Source organism: Pterocles gutturalis, unplaced genomic scaffold, assembly GCF_000699245.1.
Source record: "Pterocles gutturalis isolate BGI_N339 unplaced genomic scaffold, ASM69924v1 scaffold1662, whole genome shotgun sequence".
NCBI classification, from domain to species: Eukaryota; Metazoa; Chordata; class Aves; order Pterocliformes; family Pteroclidae; genus Pterocles; species Pterocles gutturalis.
Genome location: NW_010109849.1, coordinates 40569 through 59435, shown reverse-complemented (window position 1 = coordinate 59435; position 18867 = coordinate 40569). Strand labels below are relative to the sequence as shown.

The 18867-nt window shown below is 40.2% G+C and overlaps 1 protein-coding gene across 1 annotated transcript in view; it reads left to right on the top strand.

Moving 5' to 3' along the window:
- The window catches only part of DOCK8 (dedicator of cytokinesis 8), a gene marked incomplete at its 5' end in the record, with an annotated part of 53890 nt that overhangs the window by 5782 nt on the left and 29241 nt on the right, over positions 1 to 18867 (top strand). Inside the window, 11 exons of the mRNA XM_010073091.1 lie at positions 3813 to 3930; positions 5609 to 5679; positions 6305 to 6443; positions 7875 to 7976; positions 8720 to 8815; positions 9897 to 10131; positions 11063 to 11227; positions 12985 to 13160; positions 14921 to 15016; positions 16329 to 16424; positions 17219 to 17368. Coding sequence (XP_010071393.1) covers positions 3813 to 3930; positions 5609 to 5679; positions 6305 to 6443; positions 7875 to 7976; positions 8720 to 8815; positions 9897 to 10131; positions 11063 to 11227; positions 12985 to 13160; positions 14921 to 15016; positions 16329 to 16424; positions 17219 to 17368 — 1444 coding nt within the window. The remainder of the gene's footprint in view (positions 1 to 3812; positions 3931 to 5608; positions 5680 to 6304; positions 6444 to 7874; positions 7977 to 8719; positions 8816 to 9896; positions 10132 to 11062; positions 11228 to 12984; positions 13161 to 14920; positions 15017 to 16328; positions 16425 to 17218; positions 17369 to 18867) is intronic.

Sequence of the window (18867 nt, the reverse complement as noted above, 5' to 3'; positions counted from 1 at the left end):
AGCAGGAAAATCTTGTTAAGCCTTCAACTCAGTTCCTCTGGCAGCATTTTTTTTTTTGTGTGTTGACAAAATCTTCAACAGAAAATTTATTAAGGTTTTCACACTGATGCTACTGGGCAGAATACAATGACAATTGCTCTCATCCTAAATTTAATGAGGATCTGACCTCTGGCCATTTAGGTGATTCCTGATTTTAGCAACATGAGAAAAATAATTCAAATTATTATCTAAATAATCCATACTAACTGTATTGGGTCAGGCTGAGATGGAGTTAGTATCCCCATAGCAGACCTCATCACAGAGCTGAGTGTTGCACTGGCAGCCAGCAGGGTGCTGAAAACACATTTTGGGAGGGGTGGAACCGGGACAGCTGGCCCGGATTGTCTGTTCCATAACATGTGACATCAGCTCAGCCATAAAAGCCAAGGGCAGGGAGGAGGAGGAGGGGGGCATTTGTTACTGTGTTTGTCTCTGGGAGCAGCTGCTACACACACTGAAGCTCTGCTTTCCCAGAAGTGGCCAGACATCGCTTACTGGGGGGAAGTAGAGAATAACGTCTTTGTTTACCTTTTGTTTCTGTGCATGGCCTTGGCCTTTGCTGTAATTAAACTGCTTTTATCTGACCCACAAGTTTTTTATCTTATTCTCCCCCTTTATTTTGCTGAAGGGGGAGTGATAGAGGGGCCTGGTGGGCACCTGGCATCCAGCCAAGGTTAACCCACCACACTAACATACAGAATATATGACATGTATGCATACTCTTGAATGTGACATGTTGAAGTTCTGTCATTGTGCCATTTGCTCTAGTTAGTGGCTGACTACAACAGGTTTTCATATTTAGTAAAGCATTTGTGATTTGCATTATAATTTTCAACAATTTTTTCTGAAGAATCCTCGCCTACCCTGACGACAGTGTAGAGGAATCAACAAAGATTCAAAGTTATAACTAATGGGTGTATCAAATTTTGTTTCCAATATCATAAATATTAAATGGCAACATTAACACATCTATCTATTGAACATTTGTGGTTTGTAGTAGTAGTGACTATTTGCACACATACTGGCTTTTGCTATATGTGGCATTCTTGTCACAGTCATCAATGAATGTGCCTAGTACTCACTTGTTGACACCTCAAACATTGTATAATATAGCAAGGAGAAGGGTTTTATGGTGTCACACATATGCACACCCAGTAGTTACAAACAGGAGTATTCCATGGGGAGGGTTACAGACTTGAAAATCTGCCTAGATTTTATCTTCGCAGAAGATAGGTCTCCATCGCTTTGGCCATGCGAAGGGATCAAATCACTACTGCTAAGTCTCATGAAAGTATAGAAAGGTCAGCAAATTCAAATGAGAATTGCTGCATGGTGCCCTGTGTCAGGCTAGGTGTATCCTTAACATTCCCAGCAAGTAATTGCTGCTTACCGTCCCTCTGCTTGGGTCAGTCTCTGACCCAGAGAAGCTGTCTGGACCCGTGCCTCACCCAGGACTCTTGACGGTCTTAGTGAAGTTGGATGTTCTGCCATGGCTTTTATAGACCTATACTGATTCCTGAATAGCTCTCTTGCTTTTTATAAGCACATCTGACTATATTTGGAGGTATAGCCCTGCACTTTCTTCAAGGGGAGCAAAGGGAAAATTTAATCACACTGCCCAAAAGTAATTGCTGTGGAATGTTGTTTGAATATTTCTGCTTAGGGCAGAGCCTCAGGGGAGACACAATGCCTCCTGGAGCTCACCACATCTTTACGTGCATGCTAGCTGTCCTGTTATTTAAAAGACAGCAATATGTGCTGCCCTAACAACCTTGCTAGCTGCCATGTGGAAATGCTCATTGTTATTGCTTCCTCTTGGGCTTTTGGGGGGTATGGGTGCTGGCAGTAGCACTTACACAAGGGTCATGGATCTACAATTCATTTTTATCATCTCCCCACCTTCCTGCTTTAAAAAATCCATCATCACTTTCATCTCTGCAGGATATCCAGAGTCAGCACTTGCCTCCGTTCTTCCTCAATGCTGTTGGATTTAATACACATGTAAGCAAGATCCCTAAAACTGCTTGAACTTAAATGGCACAAGCTTTAGCTCTTCAGTATAGTACTTGCTGGAATAATGCTTCCTTGGTTGTGTAGTCAGCAGTGAGCTCTCTGTGATTTTACGTATCTTTCATCTTAAGTCACATCTAAAGGTAAAATCCAGTGCTCAGGAACATTTTGTGGATTTGTGCCATCTTGTGCTGGGCTACAGATTAATGAAGCAATTACTGGATTATGCAGCCTCCCCTACATGTATTTCTTCATCTCTGGCAGATCTAATACCAATAATATCCTTTATTTAATATGTCATTCCCCCAAACATAATTCAGTGGAGGTTACCAATATATTTCTCTCTTTAACTTAGCTTTTCCTAATATCAACTTGAGGAGAATTTGGCAGAGCAGAAATTGCATTTAAGAAGGTAAGGAAGAATGTGCACTAGTATGGCAGGCAGGAGTACAATTCTAAACTAAGGGAAAGGAAAATTACGTGATAGTCGATTTGCTAAGACCTCCCAGGTAGCATGTGTTGGTTAGCAAAGTAGCTTGGACTGTGTCATTGAAGAGCATTTTCACATTGTGACATGTGGCAATAAGGAAAATCAACCCTAGTTTTCCAGGTCTTGGGATAGAACAAATGGAAAATGGACTGTCTGACTTAATTACAACATTCTCTAAAGCTGCTCCACATTTTCAGCTGACAATGATGCTGGGGAGATATCTGTGATAAGGACAGGGTGATTTTGTGTGTAGCTTCTGACTGTCACAGACAAAAAGAAAGGATGAAAGGCCCTGAGTAGTTCTCATTGTTTCTTGTTGGAAGCCAGTATGCTTCCACCAACACTAACCTTATTCCTTACACACTCAGAAGACAAAGAGTGAGAATCCTGTACAAGACTGGGAAAATGAGACATTAAATAGACGTAATTGTGGTGCCAGAATGTCTGTAATCCAAATCTAGTTGAAATCTCAGACTTGCCGTAGACTTCACTGGAGAAGAAGCTTTCTATTAGCATTTTGGCTATTCTACCAGAATTGTTGGGCTTTGAACTTGGAAGACCATCTATGCTGCCAAATTCACCACAGAAATTAAAGGTGCTTTTTAAGTTTAGTGATCTGCCTGTGTACAGAAGCTAGTAAGCAGCAAAATATGCTGCATTTTAAAGCATTATTTGTATTAATTACTAAATAATGTCAGTTTCTAGAATTGTACTTCAAAATTTCTTGTTTGTATTTACTCAGGTTCGTTGACACTGCTTTTTGATTTGTATTATCTATAAATAATGCCATTTTGTTGCTATAAGCTATGAGTGTATGAACTTCAGTTTTTGGTTTTATTTCCTGGTTTACTTGTTTTTATCACCTGTGAGTGATTCCTTACCCCTTCCAAAATCTGATTCTTCATAGCTGAGAAGGGAGCTCCTTTCTTGAGAGATTCCTGCTTTTCATTACAGTAAGTAAAGATATTCATTCATTTGTAACTGAGAATTATGTATTTCAAAAAAAAAAAAAAAAGAGTGATAGGAAGACTGCCTTCTCAAAGACATAGCTTACTGTGATGGGGACCCTTAAACATAGATTGCTCAATGTTTCACAGCAGGAACTTACCTTTTCCCTGAGAACTTTTGAAATGGAGTTCTGGCAAAGCCTTCACTATCTATGTGGAATTGAAAGACAGGGAGAGGAATCAGTGAAATGCTAGTTTGTGCACTTCATTTTGAAATGCAAATGCTTGCCATTTACACATTTCATTCTTCCTTTTCTTTCTTCCAGAAATCTCCTCTATGTTTACCCTCAGAGGCTGAATTTTGCTAACCGACCAGCTTCTGCAAGAAACATTACCATCAAGATACAGTTTATGTGTGGCGAAGACCCATCCTGTGCAATGCCGGTAATAAATGCTGAGATTCCTTAGCAGACTTTTCCTTACATGCATTCCTGAGAAACCTGTGAAGTGATAACTCAGTGTTTACTTCCCATCGTCACGGTTTCTGGTGGGGCCTTAGGAAATCTAACATCAGAGAGGTTGTGAAGCTTGTCATTCTCATCAGAAAGCAGTGCTGTTGTCCTTACTTACAGCAGGAAGGACTTGTTGCTCTAGTGGAATAGAGGCATATTACTCTCTCTTATCGAAGTCTTCATACCTTATTTTCAGAAGAGTGACATCGTATTAAATCAATGCTGTGTTGGAAACTCTAATGTTAAAATTCACAGAGCTTCAGAGGCCTCTTAAAAATTGTGTAGTCTGTCTTCCAGTGTAACTCCTCCTTATGCACTATGTGTAGACAAATACTCAAGTGTAACACTGAAAGGTAAAAGTTGGGATCTTCCTGAATCTGGATGGTGCACAATCATGCATTGTAGTTTTCCATGTTTGAAATACACTGTGTATTAGGGCATACGTGTGCACTATAATCAGAGCAGGCAGCACTGTCCTTGTCCAGGTTATTCAACATTTCTCATTATAAAATCATCTCTTCAGTTTTGACAAGTTTCAGATGTTCAGTTCGAAGTGTTCTAACAAAGACGTCTGCTTCAGCCTAAATTTTGGGGGAAATTTTCAGACAGTGTAGTTGGCTATTTGAGAATGACATTGGGATAAAGTATTTTGTTATTTTATGCCTTAGAAGAGGAAAAAATGAGTGGAAATATTTCTTTGAGGAACTTTAATTCAACAATATGTTGCAGCAAGGACTGATACCTGACCAGTCTTTATCAGAGTGCTAACACTGCTCGGTGCGTACTTCACAGCCTTATTCCTCATGAGCTCTGGAACTGAAATCAGAGCATCAGCACAGTGTTTTCCCAAGCCACATTTCTTCCAGAGCTGGAGCTGTGCCATGTGAATGCAACACCATCTTTTACACCATACTGCATTGTTGCTTTCCTTAAACTTTGTCCATATTACAATAAGGTTTTGACAAATGCTTTAGGACAGACACAGTTCATCTGACATTCCTCTCCACTGTGAGAGAGCTTCATTTCAATACATATGGACTTGTACTGTACAGATGTCCTTGTCTAAGCTCATCTCCCAGGGCTCCCTTTCAAGTCACTGGATTCCAGGACGTTACCATGAAGCTGTCTCTGAAATGAGGGAAGCAAATCAAGCACCATAAATGCCTATTTCTCTTCATTTATTGTAAAGGAACTTTGGACCTCTAAGGTAAAGTGAGATGGATCTCACCCTAAATGAGCAGGCTACAACTGAAAAACAACTATAAATAATTTTAATTTAACTTTTTAGCATTTAGTTAAAGGCAATGTGACATGCAAGAGGCTTACCATAACTTTATTCTTGCAATCCCTAACTTTTTAGTGCATGACTGGAGAATGTGATGTGAGGTAGTCAGTGGCTCCAGAAATGACCTTTGCTCCATTTTTCTGGTGTTTTACCCTGAATGGTGTGTGGGGAAAATGCTTGGTAATAAGACATTTGTGTCAACATGCTAAGATAAAATTGCAGACTCATTTTCAGCCTTCAGATACTGTCTTACAATTTATACAAGACAATGACAGTTACATGCTTTAGATCTGACTGCTGTTACGTTCTTTTCTTCTTAATGTAGGTAATTTTTGGGAAATCTTCAGGTCCAGAATTTGTGCAAGAAATATACACAGCTATCACATATCATAATAAGTAAGTATTGTTACTATTTGTATGACTTGAGAAGTATTAGGCATGAACTCTTTACATAATTCTTAGCCTATATAGTTCATCAAGGAATGCTGATACTAATCCGTTTTAAACATTTACATTTTATGTGTATTTGTCATGTCTAATTTGGGTTGCTGCATGCATTTGCCTAAGTGACCATTGCTTTTCTTGTTTGGAGCTTTTCAAAAGTTAGTTAAGAATATTCCTAATCTGAAAATTAAGGAGCAGGAAACGGCAGCACAACTTTATAATAGCATTCACTTAGATGAATTCATAGATCCAAAAGAGCTGAAGGGACTGTCTCTCAGGAATGTGGACTCAGGATTTAGGATTTACACAGTAACCACAAATGAAGATGGAATGGTTTTGGAAGTATAGAGATGATACCATTCCAGCTGACACTGTCTGTGTTCTTTTCGATTCAAAACTGTAGATAGTTCATAAATATAGCTGCATCTAAGTGTACTTTGTTTAACTCACTCTTAGGCTGTTTTCAGGATTTATACAGTTTTTACAACCATAGCATCTAAAAGCCTGCTGACAAATTTGCTTTCTGCTTGACCTTATACTTACACTGGAAATGTGTTTGGCATTTTTTTTTAAACAGGTCCCCTGACTTCTATGAAGAAGTGAAAATTAAGCTGCCAGCAAAACTCACAGAGAAACACCACCTATTGTTCACATTCTATCACATCAGCTGCCAGCCAAAGCAAGGAGCATCTGTAGAAACCCTTCTCGGGTATTCAGTAAGTTCCATGTGATACGTAAGAGTGTGTGCGTATGTATATATGTATCTACATCCCAGGCAAACAGACTTTGCTTATCAATAATTTTGTCATATATTACCTTTTTGGTTATGGTAATACATCAAAACCAGTAGAAGGTCTTAGTGTTAATTCACAGAAAACAGATGCAACTTGTGCTATGTTACATTCTCGTCCTGCAATTTCACATTGATGTCTTTGGAGTTCATTAATGCACCTGAAGCAGCTGAAGTTAAGTATGCACCTAAGTATTTGCAACAGCAATGCTCTATAGCATATTGCCTAATTTTGTTAAATTCTATTTGTTGGGGGAAAAAAACCCTAAAACATACGCAATTACAATTATTTATGGTTATCTAACGTTCATATGTGAGGTAACAACTAGTATATTTTCAGTTGGGTTTTATATAGCATATAGTTTATGTTCTAAAGTGTCTTTTCCCTGTGTCAAAATAAAAAGACAGAAATAATCTAAAAGGTAAAATATATTTCCTTTGCATTTATTATCTTCATGTTGAGACTAGCATGTTTTAGCTTAAGAAATACATATTGTAGCATAGTCTCTGACATTTTTATCACTCAATACTTTTAACTAGAGAGATTTTAAACTAAGAGAAAAGCATAGATGATGATAATATTTCAGATTTTAAAATGTCTTAGTGCTGTAGTCAGCAATTGAGCTGTGGGGCCAGACAAGTGCTTTCCATGTGTTCCTGCTATGAAGTTTGTACTTGTTTTTGATCCCAGTACTGAGAATCCTTTCAAATGGGCTTTCTTTTGTGACAGATATAGTCCCATCAATGCCAATGGGATTGGCAAGAAGTAAATTAGTTTGTAGTTCAGGAGCAAGACTTGACATAGGTTAGGACTTAATTTTCAGGCTTCTGTCCACCTAAATACAAGATGTTTCTGCCCTGTGATACTCAAATGCACACCCTTTTTCAGACTTGAACAGGAGGAAAATTAACTGTGTCCAAGTATAAATACAGAGTCATGATGCGTCATTCTGGCCTTAATGCTTGTGGTGACCATGACCAAGTAGTTCAATTTATCCTTAACAAAACTTTTAACTGTGTTGATTAGCTTCAAAGCCAGGGATCAATCTATTCAAGTGTTTTTTTGTATAAAAGCATGGACTCTACTACTTATTAGAAAAATATATGTCCCACATTAAAAGCTCTGTGTCTGTTTTCTTCAAAAGAGATGTTTTGTAAAGCAGTCTTGTACAGTTTTCTACAGCAGCTATCAGTGAATTTAGAATGTGTAGAAATTACTGTTGAATGGGTTGGAGCAGAAAAGCTCAAGTCAATATCTCATTTGTTGTTTTGTTGACTGTACATAACAAATTCAATAAATAGCCCCTAATCATATATAGTCATGAATATTGCTGTGTTTTCTCTTCATTTGTTTCAGTGGCTGCCTATTCTATTAAATGATCGTCTTCAAATTGGACATTATTGTCTTCCTGTTGCATTGGATAAACTGCCTTTCCACTATTCGATTCACTCTCCTGAGGTAACAAAGAAAACTATGAAAAAATAATATTTTCCTAATGTAGAAGAACAGCATAAGTGTTTTACAATCTAATGTTGCTGTCTGCTTGTAGACAATGCCCCATTTTTGTACCTTAAAAGGGGAAAGCTCTGGAGAAAAATGTTGTTATTATTGCCATTGGTGTTATTATTATTCTTTTATATTGTTATATTGTGTTTCTTAAAGTTAGTAATCCAAGCAGATCCTTGTGAATTGTCTAATCAGTGATACATTTGTTTAGTCAATAATTTGCTTTCTTCCATGGGATGATTTGCTCATTTTTTTGTGGCTGTGTGGGAGAGGGAGGAGAAATGGGATCAGGTGCTGCTACTGCAGCAGAAAACTGTGCTCTCTAAGTAAATATGGCAAGTAGGAAACTGCCCAGATAGTTAAAACTGCACCGCATCACCATGGAGTGCCTTTGGCAGTGCTTTAACTAAGAACTTCTAACCTTAAAAATATCCTGTCAGAAGATGTACATTCACACTGTCTGTGCTAGGCATCTAGCTGAAGTGCTTCAAATTTCCCATCCAATGCATCAATTTCTCTCTATCTTGTCTATGAGAACAAGAAGATGCCTAGCTGTTGTCCTCTGTATGACCCTGAATTCAGATATCTAAAATGAAGTGAATAGCATGAGTACTCTACAGATGCCCATATAAACAAACTTCCTGTTTGATCGTTAAAATAAAGATGATGATTCCCATATTTCTTTTCCATTACAGAAAGTTCCACCTCAGACACCACCTATTAAGTGGGTTGAAGGGCACAAGGGTGTTTTCAATGTTGAAGTGCAAGCTGTTTCATCTGTTCACACTCAGGTAATGCATCAGAAGCGACACACAGCTGTAGTATCATTTCAGAGAGAATTCAGATGTCCATGCCGACTTGGGAGTTTTATGAAATGGAGATATTTAAGCCCACACAGATTTAAAAACAGCTAACAGCCATGGAAATAACCTGATATCCACAGTGAATTAAATCCTATGGTGAAACGAAATCTCATGGTATAAGTGAACAAATGAGCAGCAGGTCACATCAGGCAGTATGGAGCCTGGTGTACCCTGAGTTCAGCAAAGGTCTGCTTGGGCTCTGTTTGAAAGACACTGACAGGGTACAGTGCCAGTTTCTGCAGTCTGCATCTTCTGCAAAGCTAGTTCAGGCTGTGTGTCCACATCTGCAGAGGTATAGCACTTCCCCCTGTAGGGACAGGTTATACTGCCAAAGTACTTTAGACAGCTCAGCTGTCAATGACATGTGATGTGGGGACACAACCTTAGTGCTGAACGAGAACTCCGTAATTCTGGTCATTTAAATGTGCTAGGAAATTGAAGCTTTCCTCATCTGGTTGGAGTACTGCTTTGGGGCACAGCAGCTTTATTTTGTTTCTGCTGCTTTACAGTGTCTCCTACCCATCATCACATTCTACTTAACCCTGATAGCTATGTCTAAAAACTGGAGGCCCTGTGTCTGAAGCAGGTTTGTCACCACTTTGCAGCATACTTTTTAAACACAAGTGGGGCAAACTCATAAGGCATATAACTTGTATGTAGCTGGAACCTAGATGAGGGTGACAGAGGGACTATAGACCTATGATGTGATGGAGTTTTATCAGAGAGAGGGAAGAGTATTTTCATGAAATTAAGCAATCACCTCACTGAGGGCTTTAACTGTTCTGCTTTTATTCTGATGTAACCAGAGTCTGAATCTGAGCCAGGTGGAGACAACAAAAGGTTGTGGCAGCTGCTTTATAAATTCATCTCTAGGGCTAGCCACCACTGCAAGCTAGAAGGGTGAAAATATTTTCTCTCATCCCATCAGGTGGGACAAACGGGCTTTCCTTAGCTAGCAGCAGCCTGAACTATATCCACTTTGTTAACTGTGAGTGCACTGTATTTGCAGGACAATCACCTGGAGAAGTTCTTTACTCTGTGCCATTCTCTGGAAAGTCAAGTGACCTTTCCCATTCGACTGATGGATCAGAAGATCACAGAAGCTACACTGGAACATGAATTGAAACTCAGCATTATCTGTTTGAATTCTTCACGCCTTGAACCTCTTGTCTTGTTTTTACATTTGGTACTAGATAAACTTTTCCAGCTGGCTGTACAGCCTATGGTCATAGCTGGCCAGACAGGTATTCACTGGTGTATGGTCTTGGAGTGGTAGTGTAAACAACTGAGAGATGTGGGGGAAATGATTGCTAAATATCCAGGCTCAGATTTAGTATATGGGGTAGTCCACTTCAAAAAGAGTTGTGCATCTCAAGACACAGTTTCACTGCACAATTTAATCAGGTTTAACTGAGTTCTTACCTTCTCTGCTTTTCCCCCTACACATAAGACTCTCAGACTCTGGTTGGAAGGTATGTTAGGTTTTAGTAGTTTAACTTATCTGGAAATATAGGTCAGAAAGTGTGTTGTGGTTTAACTGTTTATAATTCAGCTGTTCTGCAAGGGAAACACCGTTAAAATCCCTTATCCTGCAGCTGACATTGCTGACCGAACCATATCCTCTGCCCAAATATCTTTATACGGAATTGGGTGAGCAACAAAACCAGAGAGGCTGTAGTAGGGCACACAGGTTTTTCAACTACTGAGGCTGCCAGTTGCCCATCACATACATTAACTCTGGATGTAAAGCATGCTTGGAGACAGTGGTGTAGATTATTTCCAGTCTCATTTTGGTAATCAACACTTGTCATCCATCATAATATTTGTTGAAAAGCCTGCAAGCTTTTATTTGTCTGTCAGCTGGAAAATAATGAGTCTTAGTGTTCTTCAAGCAGGTATTTTATAGGAAATGCTTGAAGGTTGCTAGAAATTGTAATTAACATGTTCTGCTTTTATGTAGCACCTACTGATGGAGTAGTGGTGATTGGGTTGAAAATGGGTCTACTTAAGAGCAGTTATTGGCCTGTGTAGACCTTAGATCTGGTCAGGTATAGTAATTGCTGTCTACAGCTCTGAATTTGTTAAGGACAGAGTTAAAGTATATAGGATTAGTTGTTATTGTTACAAAGAATGCCCTGACTGTGCTGAGAATAATTCTTGCCTTTTGTTTCACAGCTAACTTCTCACAGTTTGCCTTTGAATCTGTGGTTGCAATAGTAAACAGTCTCCACAACAGCAAAGACCTGAGCAAAGACCAGCATGGGAGGAACTGCCTCCTGGCGTCTTATGTCTACTATGTATTTCGTCTGCCAGACCCTCAAAGAGAAGTAGTCAAATCAGGTAATATTGGTGCAAAAGTATTCTTTTTTCTTAATACGTGCTATTCAACATAGTGCTTCTGAGAGGAGGACTTAGGGAACTGGCCTGTAAAGTAGCAAACACAACTGCTCAGACCCAGACTGCATACCTTTTAAGTGCAGCGCTGTTCAGATATACCAGTCTTCTCAGAGGAAGGTCAGGGATCAGAGCACTGCATGGAGCAACATGGACTTGCCCTCTATAATCTTTGTCCCTCAGTCCTTCACCTAAGATGCAGGGGCCAGGTAAGAAGCCTCCACAGTTACATGCAATACTGTAGCTTCATGAAGATGAAAGTGAGACATCTCCTAAACTGAGGCTTGCTTTAGAGGAATTTCCTCCAGAAATTAAAATGGCCTTAAGATGACAATTTCTTACTGGCTTGTACATCAGTAAGCTACTTTCCATGCAAGCTAACTTATTGCCAAGAGGCACAGGGCCAAGCTCTGCCAATTTCTCCATTGGGAATGTCATCAAAGGATAAAATCCTGTATGTTGGCCAGCAGGTTGAGGTAGATGATCATTCCCCTCTACTCAGCACTGGTGAAGCCACACCTGGAGTACTGTGTACAGTTCTGGGCTTCTCAGTACAAGAGAGATATGGACCTACTTGAGAGAGAGTCCAGCCAAGGGCCACAAATGTGATGAAGGGATTGGAGCATCTCTCCTATGAGGAAGGGTGGAAAGAGCTGGAACACTTCAGCCTAGAGAAGAGAAGGTTAAGGGGGATCTTATCAATGTATACAAACATCTGAAGGGAGGGTGCAAAGAAGACGGAGCTAGGCTCTTTCCAGTAGTGCCCAGTGTCAGAACCAGAGGCAATGGGCACAAACTGACACATAGCAGGTTCCCTCTCAACATCAGAAAACGCTTTTTTCTGTGAGGGTAACTGAGCCCTGGCACAGATTGCCCAAAGGCTACGGAGTTCAGTCCTTGGAGATACTCAAAAGCCATCTGGACATGGTCGTGGGCAACTGGCTCTGGGTGCCCCTGCTTGAGCAGGATGGTTGGACAAGCTGACCTCCAGAGGTCCCTTCCAACCTCAGCCATTCTGTGATTCTATTGCAGTCCATTGTCCTAAGGCCTATAGGATTCATTTGATCAATTGCTATGTATTAACTGACTTAACCAGCAAGCAGCTGTGCCATGGGAGCTAAAGGTATGTAGGTCCTTTTCTCTTTCAAATATTCATTTAAATCTCCCTTGAGGGACATTTAGACTGATGTTAAGACTTGCTTGCCTACAGTTGGAAATTCTTTATCCTGGAAAAATAAGGTCCCTGGGGAAGCTGAAAACTAGGTAATCATTGAGTGAAATCCCTGCTGACACTTCTCCCTCCTTACTTGGATGCTTTGAACATGGTGTTAAATGTTATGTATTGAAGGTGGTATTTTGTGTTTAGGCATGTGAATCTTGTCTTAATCTACAGCAAATTAAAAAGAGCCCATGGGAAGAAGAAAGAGCTACAGTAATAGTGCTGCTGCTCAGGTGGCCCTAGTGATCTCTTGTTATAGCTTGTAAATCACCCTGTGAGGTGTTGATTCCAAAAACATCTGCACCTTGTCATTAATGCCTTTATGTAATTTGTTACTGAAGCAGTTGGTGGTGAGATTTTCAGGAGCTCAATGCTATTCCTAATGCTGATGCTATAGCAGCAACTGAGAAAAGCTGGCTTGAATCTCATGTTTGTCTCATACATATATTATTTAGTCTTAGTTCAAACATCTCCCTGTGGGCAGGTGCAGGCAGCAGTGCCATTTCGACAGAGTCTCGTTATTACACATTCGGACGCACTTCTGCAGTGTCTGTTGGGAGTAAACTCCTGCAGAGCCGAGTGATAAGCTGCAGCAATCCTGACATCGCTGTTACACAAACTGCTACTGATGAGGAGGTCAAAAGCATCATGTCATCCAAGGTAAGAGAACAAAGTCAAATACCTGCAGACTTGTATGGGCCAAAACCTGAGAATCTAGATCTGTTCTTTGAGGGCTGGATTTGCTTTTTTGTAAGTGCACTATGTATAATCAGAAGTGTTTGCTGTTTATCTAATTTGGCACAGGCTTAATTCCTAACACTAAATTCTGATGTCTCTTGTCACTCAAGAGAGCAAGAGGTAAGAACTCTGCCTGTGTTTGAGGCTTAGACACTCCACAGAGGGAGTATCTTTTTTGACATGCCTCGCTCTCCTGTTCTGCCTGACATTTAGGTTCTGTTCCTGTCTGGTGATACAGGCTGGTCCATGTTGCACAGAGTCAGTGTAAGAAAAGACACTTGATTACACGGGGAACAGATTAACTTTCTGAAAGCGGTGAAAGAGTCCTCAGAAGATAAATCATTTTCCTAAAATGCACTGATAATGTATTCTTGTTTCTTTTTAACTCTTTTTTTTTTTTTTCATCACAAAACCTGTCAGGTGCTAAATAGTTTCCTGTTAAAAAAAAGGCAGTAGGTGATTTGTATGACATCAGCCCCATGATTTTGTGTTGGTATTGTACAGATGGCACATCAATATTTTGTAACTGGGTCTTTCCAAATACTTAATTCACCCACAGAGCAAATCACAAACTTCCTCTCTCTTTCTTAACCAGAACTATATATGCCACCAAGGCTTGCAGGATGGATGACAACAGCCAAGAAGCAGGATTTTGCTTCCCTGACTGGCACCTGGTGCTTGCTGGTCTACAGCATCCCCCTGCTCAACTAAGAGCTTTAAGAGGACAGCTGTGCGCAGCTCTCTGGGGAAACCAAAAATCTAGAGTTCCCCGTTCAGCGGGAGCTGGGAAGCTGTGCCTATGACAGAAACAGGATTTTTTCCCTATGCAAGGAGCCTGCTCCTAGCTGTATCCCTGGCAGAGATCCACAGAACCATGTCTGCTATGCTCTGAACGATATCCCCCTTCCCTTTTCTTTGAGTGTTACGTATTTAAAATGCTGCGTCTCAAGCAGGTTATCTTCAGAAACATTTTGAAGTCTTTCCTCCATTGAATGATCATGTGCCTCTCCAGTTAAAGTGAATGAGTGCTTGTCTTCAGCAAATTAAACCAGAACTAGTAAGATGCACAGGCTTTGCTGATCTATTTGATTTGTTTATATGGGTGTAAGTATTCATCCACAGAAATTTTAATAATGTAGGTTTGAACTTAATAGCCTTATGAACTTTACTCTAATGTGCTGTGTCCTGAAAAAAACAGAGCTCACGGTGTTTTTATTTTTTCCAAATTCATATAAAATTAAAGTGTTTAATATTACAGCTTCATCTCATTGATAAATGTAGCAGTTTACAATGCTCGGATGGCTACTGCCATTTCACTGCCTTTTAAATTAGTATTACTTTTAATAGAAGGAAGAATCCCAGATGCTACTAAATTTCGGATGTAATGCCAGTAGATAAAGAACCTTGAAAGGGTGAATTGTAGCTTCCAAAATACAGCTGCAGTGCTGAAATTTGGCACGTGATGGCAGTGTTAGCATTTGCACGCCGCTGCCGCTGCTGCTTTCAGGTGGTCTTTGGCCTCCGCTGGGAAGGGAGGTAGGGAGAAAAAGAGAGAAGAGCTATTTAGATGAACACCTGAGCTACCTTCCAAAAAAACCACCGCTGCTGATTTCTTCTCTGCTAATTAGCTTAAGTTATGTATTAACTTACTATTATGTATTTCTTCTGGCCATGTCCTCCAGCCTGTGGATCACAGCTCCAGTCGGATGTCTTTCTACATTGAAGGAACAAATGACATACCAAGTGTTTGTGCAAGCCCAAGACCATCTAATAAAAAGGTAGCCTACCACTAAGTGTGAGGGTGCACATTAACAGAGCCTGGAGCTTCCTGAGGCATTGCTAGTAATGAGTACTTCTAAAGAAGGAGAGGGGAGAGGGAGAACATCAACTGGTTTTCTCAAACAAGGATTTGGTGATGGAATATTGAATCAGTGAGTAAATATTACCCAAACATTTCTGCTTCTGCTCCAGACTCTTTAGATTCTTTTCCAGGACAGATTTAGACAAGTAGCAGCCTGCCTGGATCCTCCCTTTGCTCTCTTTCTTGAGGTGTTAGGACCTGTGTATTTTTCCACTGCTGTTTACCCCTGAATACCTGCCTTCACATGTTAAGTAAAGTGCATTCAGAAATGTTTGCCATCTCTTTCTTCTGTAAAGAATATTTCTCTTTTCCCCTTTTTTGTAGTTTTTAGAACCAAGAAATCCCTTCCTATCTTGAGTATGTATTCCTAAATAACTTTTTAACAACATACAAGTTACCATATCACATAGATAATTTTTCCAGAGCTATATCTTGTGTTTGGCATTGATCAGCAGGAGTGGCTTTGGATGAAGAAGGTTCAGAATCTAAGTTACAGTTGTGAGACTCTTCTTTCTTACTCCTGTTTATTCATTTGATTTACGCCAAAAAAAAACATAGAGGTTTATACCCAGTCTGAATCTTGGATGGATTAGTGAATCCTATTCAATGTAAGTAGGCTTAGGAATCTCATTACCTTTATTGTTTGTGTCAGGAATAGAAAACAGACATTGCAATAAGTGTTTGGTCCAGATTTGAGTTTCCTAAAAGTGTAGATCATTGGGACTAGATACCTTGTAGTCAGATCTCACTGCAAAGAGTATTATCTCCAACTAGAAACCTCTTTACAAGCTATCCTGTGGTTATTGCTGTGTCCTTCTCTCCCACCACGGAGACAATCTTACTTCTGCCTTCTCTCTAAAAACATGGATGTGCTAAATAGAAACACTGAGGGCGGAGTGGGGAACGTGACTACTCCCTGTCATGCACGCAGCCTGAGGGTAGACCAAAGGCATTTCCCAGTTTGGTTATCCAGGGTTCTGGATCCACAGAAAAATGTGTCCCAAAGTCTGTTTGCCACCAGAATTCCTTGTATGTCACTTTGGTCAAATCTGCCTTCTCATACTATAGGGATGTCTACATGTCTCCATCCAGCTGCTGACTCTCCAGTGTGGGGGAGTTTCCCACAGGGAAAAGGGGGATGTTGAAGGTGTGAGAGCTGGGGGGAGGTTGAAACTGGATGATGTGCTGACTGAAAAGTCATTTCCAAACACTCTGTGTTTATTATCTAGCATTTCCATGAGGAGCTGGCACTGCAGATGGTGGTCAGCACAGGTATGGTGAGAGAATCTGTCTTCAAGTACGCCTGGTTTTTCTTCGAGCTCCTGGTAAGATTTGACAGTGGTATTTTGTAGCAAGTTAATGGTGAAATCTAGCTGGTACTCCAGACAGAGATTTAGGTGGATGATGGTCTCTTAAGTTATTCAAACCCGGTGTGAAAACAAAAGTCCCAGATAATGGAATTTCAACGAAAGAATTCTCCGAATTCACCCCTGTTCCCCACAGGCAACCTGTGATGGCAAAGTCCTGCATGCGCGGTGGTCCACAGCTTGCAGAGGGTTGAAAGACAGATGACAAACTGAGCCCTTCTTTTTCTGTGAATACATGTTCCTGTCTTTTGCACTTTGTTAACAACATGGGAGCAGCAGCAAGGCTCCCCAAACTTACAGTTTCACAGAGCTCTGAAGTCTGTGATGGATGTTAGTGGAAATTTTGACATACTGGTTTCCACTGGCAGCATATAAACAACCCAACAGTAGGTCAAGAAGTAGGAATTAATTCCAGAGGTGTCACTTCCTATCTGTCATCATGAAGGGCAAAAGTTGCAAACAGCAGCATTTCGGAGCTGCAGATGCAGGGGCCTGGAGAAGGTGATACTGATTTCAGGTGCTGAGAGTAGCCAACTGCATGAACTTGAACAAGAATCGGTGTCTGTCTGTGTTCAAGTCTTGGGCTCTCCGTTGTCATTGCCAATAGTTGTAGGATTTATCACAGTGTCTCTGAGAAGATTAGAGTGATTACATTCAGGGGAAAACAAGCAGGGAAGCTTACTCCCATGGACTAACTTGAAGCAGTAGTTTTACCTCCAGTTTGGGCTTTTTTTTTTTTTCCTTCTTTGCAGATAAAGAGTATGGCTCAGTATGTTCACAGCGTAGAAAAGCAAGACAACCCACGAAGAAGCCGGTTCTCTGATCGCTTCAAAGATGATGTTACCACTATAGTTAGTGTGGTTACTTCAGAGATTGCTGCACTTTTAGTCAAACCACAGAAGGTAAATACATCAAATAAGCACCATGGATCTTTGCTACTCATGTGTTTAATCCCATTTCACCTTCAGCAGTGTCACTAGAATTTGTCCAAAACTGAAATGGTACTCTCACATGGAATTTAAGCAACAGCTGGAGCTGCGCAAGGGGCAGCCTTGTGCTCCCCTGGAAGACCATTCAGATCAGTTCCCCAGTCTGCTTCTCAGTGTGGGGCAGGGGGGGAAATCTCCTTTGCCGTAGATGGGAAAGGTTGGACTACCAATTTCAGTGGCAGTGCTGCTTTATGCCAGGTTAGGAGGGCATTAAACTGCAGCCCAAGCAGGGCTTATTCCTTTCATCCCCCTTTCCTGTTACCCTCTTTTCTACTACATAGTGTTTTACTCCACAACTGGGGGCATGGAATGGCAGAAGTGATCGTTACTATCCACCAAAAAGTTTTTCCTGAAGCTTTATCCTTTGCTCAATCCCCTGGTGTGCTTCTGTGATACCCACGTGCAGAGAAAATGTTTTCACAGAAATGTTTGCTTAAGGTGTCAGTGACTTTTGTTTTTAAATATGTTGTGTAATAAAAATTTGTTACATAAAAATATTTTAATGGAATGGTAGGTTTTGCCAAGAGACTTGTATTTTATAGCTTCCTCACAAGAAATACAGAGGTTTTTATGGGCTGTTAATTCAATTCAGTTTTGATTGAGTGAGTGTATAGAGCCTGATTATGTGTGAAAATTCCACATCAGTGTTTGCAGAATTAGGGCCATTGGTTAGTTGCACAAAGCAGCAGTAAGTAATATGTCTCTGATTTTTAAATCCAAGCAGTAATAATCTATATTTCAATACATGGTTAAGCATGTTAGATTGTCCTGGGATTCTGCAGTGATATCTGTGGCATATTTTAGCCTACCCAGTGAGGTAGTGGAAAACTAATTTTTTCTTCAAAGGAGAAAAATGTTTTGCTATGTAAATTCCAGATAATAGGAAATCTATAAAAATTTCTGAACAGCAACAGCAACAAAAAGGTTCAAAAATGAAGAATTAAATTGTAACCACCCTGATGTGCTGTACATCTGTTCTCACTAGTCAGAGACAAGAGTAGGGCAAACATTTTTCTCAGTCATCTTTTCTGTCAGTCTTTACTGAACCCATCTGAGGCCTCTGAGAATCAAATGTGTGCAAATCCCTCAGGCACCTCCACAAATTCTTCTTGGTGAACTACATATGCTACTGAGACTTTATTGGTATGGTTGAAGTAACTATAGCCTTATTTTAGAGGGCACGCGGAGCTCTTTGTGATTTTTACTTGGGGGCTGCACACCTCTGGTAGTCAGGCCAATTATAAACATAGAAGAGCTTAGCTGCTAAATGGTAAAACCCACAGATTTATCTTACCAGTATTTTTTTACTACCATTTTTATACTTAAAATTTCTGAACAAAATACTTGGCATCCCATCAGCCAAGCCAGTGCAGAGTTTTATTAATATTTTTAAATAATATTTTATGTTCTAG